A 2,500-nucleotide genomic window follows, 5' to 3' on the forward strand; every position below is an offset into this window, starting at 1 on the left:
GGTGGGGGTTCTTGTTGTTGAATGCTGTCTCAAGAGGCAGATGAGCCGCACAATAAGGAAATCAAGCTATGTCAGTTCGTCCGTTGGTGTGAATTAATTTTCATTTCATATTCAAATTTTTGATGATGAATTCATATGCAATAATAATGCACTTTTGATCTATTTATGTGACACTGTCTAACTGTCTAACTGTTATTTATCATTTATAATTTATTTGTAAGTAATTTTTTTCCAAAGTTATTACAAGAGACTTATTCTTATTATTTGTAAGATCATGTTTATTTTCATGATAATAACAATCGTTAATTAATAGACGGCTATACTGTCTAACTCCTGGATCTTACTTATTCCAATTCTAGTCCAACTGCACACTAGAAGTCAATGACATTATTACTCTTTGTATTGCTGATAAATGCAGTCAGATTCTAAGCAAGACTTCTTTGTTATCCCTCTACAAAAGAAATTGTGAATATTATACTATTAGGTGCTTCTTTAAAAAATAAGATTATTTAATTAGATTTACTAACACCGAACAAAAATAGAAATAAAACAAGAAGCAACCTCGTCTGCAAACCTAGTAACGGTAGAGGAGGTATGAAGAGACAAACAAGAAACAAATGAAGGAGGGGGAAGCAGCAAAAAAGAACAATGAGGATATAAAATGATTAAGAATATACAAAAGAAAGAACTTAAGTAAGAAGCAATTACATCTGAAAGTTTGGTGACATTTAATGAGAATATGGAGGGAAAACAAGAAACTAAGTTGAAAAAGGGAGAAGCAAAGAGAACAATGAGGATATAAGATGATTTGGAAAAAAATAGAAATATCCACTATGCAAGAATGGTAATGCCTTTCTTGACATATAAATTTTAGATCAACCTCACTGATCATGGTATCTACAATGAGTAACATCTAACACTCCTATTACTGCAAAGTGAACTTCGGAAGCTGTTGTGTCGGCGAGGTATTCCTTGCAAAGTCCAGAAGTTCCGGACTCCGGTGATGCAGACTGTTAATAGCTGGCATCTCTCTATAAAGCATCCTCACAGTCTTCAAAAGTAGGTATCTGCTTGAGTTTGTTGAATTAGCTGTGCCTAACAGCTTTCCTGCTGGGGTTGATGATGCTTTTGGTGCAAAGGAGTCAGCTACAAGTCGAGGCAGGGAACAAGCTATAGCCCTAAGTGAATGAGTAGAATTAGCTTGATTCAGTGATTATTTTAAAAATCCGATTTATATTTGCATGAATTATTAGTTTTCCTGAGCAAGTTAAGAACACCATCCACAATATAATGTTCTTAAGTATTGGATATCCGCGAAAATTCTTTCTTCGGTCGGCACAAAGTCTACGGGTTTCACGTGCCGCATTTGACTTCCACGTTCCCCATGTGTACGAATATTTTCTTCCTGTGCGTGAGACGAAGATACTATGAGGAGAAGTTGCCATTGTTTTATGCTCTGAAGTCCTAGATGCCCCGGGAGCTGGAGATATACGTTGAAATCCCAGAACTGTTTATGATTTTATATATCTTTATATGCTCAGTTTCTCTCTTTATATTTTTTTGTGGGGTTGAGGGTGGGAGGGGGTGTGTGGGTGTGTGTTTTGTGGGATGGATTTTTTATTGGTTTTGGTGTGTTGGGTGGGTGTTGGGTTTGGGTGGGTAGGTGTGGGTGGTGTGTTGGTGTGTGGAGTTGTGGAGTGTGTGTTGGTGTGTGGGGTGTGGGTGTCGGTTGTGTGAGGTTTTTGGTGTAGGTGTGGGTTGTGATGAGTTTTTGTAGGGGTGTGTGTTGTGTTTGTTTGTTGTTAATATGGTTTGTTGTGTGGTGTTGTGTGGTGTGTGTGTGGTTGAGTTGTGTGATTGTTGATTGAGTGTGTGTGTTGTGGTGTGTGGTGTGTGTGAGTTTGTGTGTGAGGGGAGTGTTTGTTGTGTGTGTTTAGGTGTTTGTGTTTAGGTGTTTGTGTTTGTGTTTTTGTTTGTTTGTGGGGGGTGGGGGTGGGTTGGGTGTTTTTGTAGTTTGTGTGTTGGTTGATGTTTTGTGTTTTTGTGTGTGTGTTTGTGTGTTTTTGGGATTGAGTTTGAGTTTGTATTGGTGGTTGTGTGTTGAGTGGTGTGATATTGTGTGTGGGTTTGTGTGTGTGGTGTTGTAAGGGGTGTTGTTTGTTTTGTGTGTGTTTGTTTGTGTTTTGTGAGTGTGATGGTGATTGCTTTGAGTGGTGAGTGTGTGTTTGTGTGAGAATGATTGGATGGTTGTTATGTGTGAGTTATATTTTTGTGCCCCCCCGGGTGTGCGTGTGAGTTTGTAAATCATTAATTGTTTTATAATAAATGAATTATTATTATTTATATATATTATGTTTTTTTAAATATTTTAATAAAATTTTATGTAATATTTAATATATTATATATATATATATATATTATATATATATTCTAATATTATATATATGTTTACATTAATTTTATTATATTATAATTAATTTTTAAATATATATATATATAT

At 35.7% G+C, this 2,500-nt stretch overlaps 1 protein-coding gene across 1 annotated transcript in view; it reads left to right on the plus strand.

Moving 5' to 3' along the window:
• Nucleotides 1–917, plus strand: part of LOC147467652 (putative glutamate receptor) — a 16,186-nt gene extending 15,269 nt beyond the window's left edge. The window contains exons 5-7 of the mRNA XM_086530984.1: nt 1–70; nt 360–484; nt 875–917. The exon at nt 1–70 is cut by the window's left edge and continues 168 nt beyond it. Coding sequence (XP_086387110.1) covers nt 1–70; nt 360–484; nt 875–917 — 238 coding nt within the window. The remainder of the gene's footprint in view (nt 71–359; nt 485–874) is intronic.
• Nucleotides 918–2,500: the final 1,583 nt, after the last annotated feature.

Source organism: Penaeus japonicus, unplaced genomic scaffold, assembly GCF_977035675.1.
Source record: "Penaeus japonicus unplaced genomic scaffold, GWHDUDI00000001_assembly GWHDUDI00000034, whole genome shotgun sequence".
Classification (NCBI taxonomy): domain Eukaryota; kingdom Metazoa; phylum Arthropoda; class Malacostraca; order Decapoda; family Penaeidae; genus Penaeus; species Penaeus japonicus.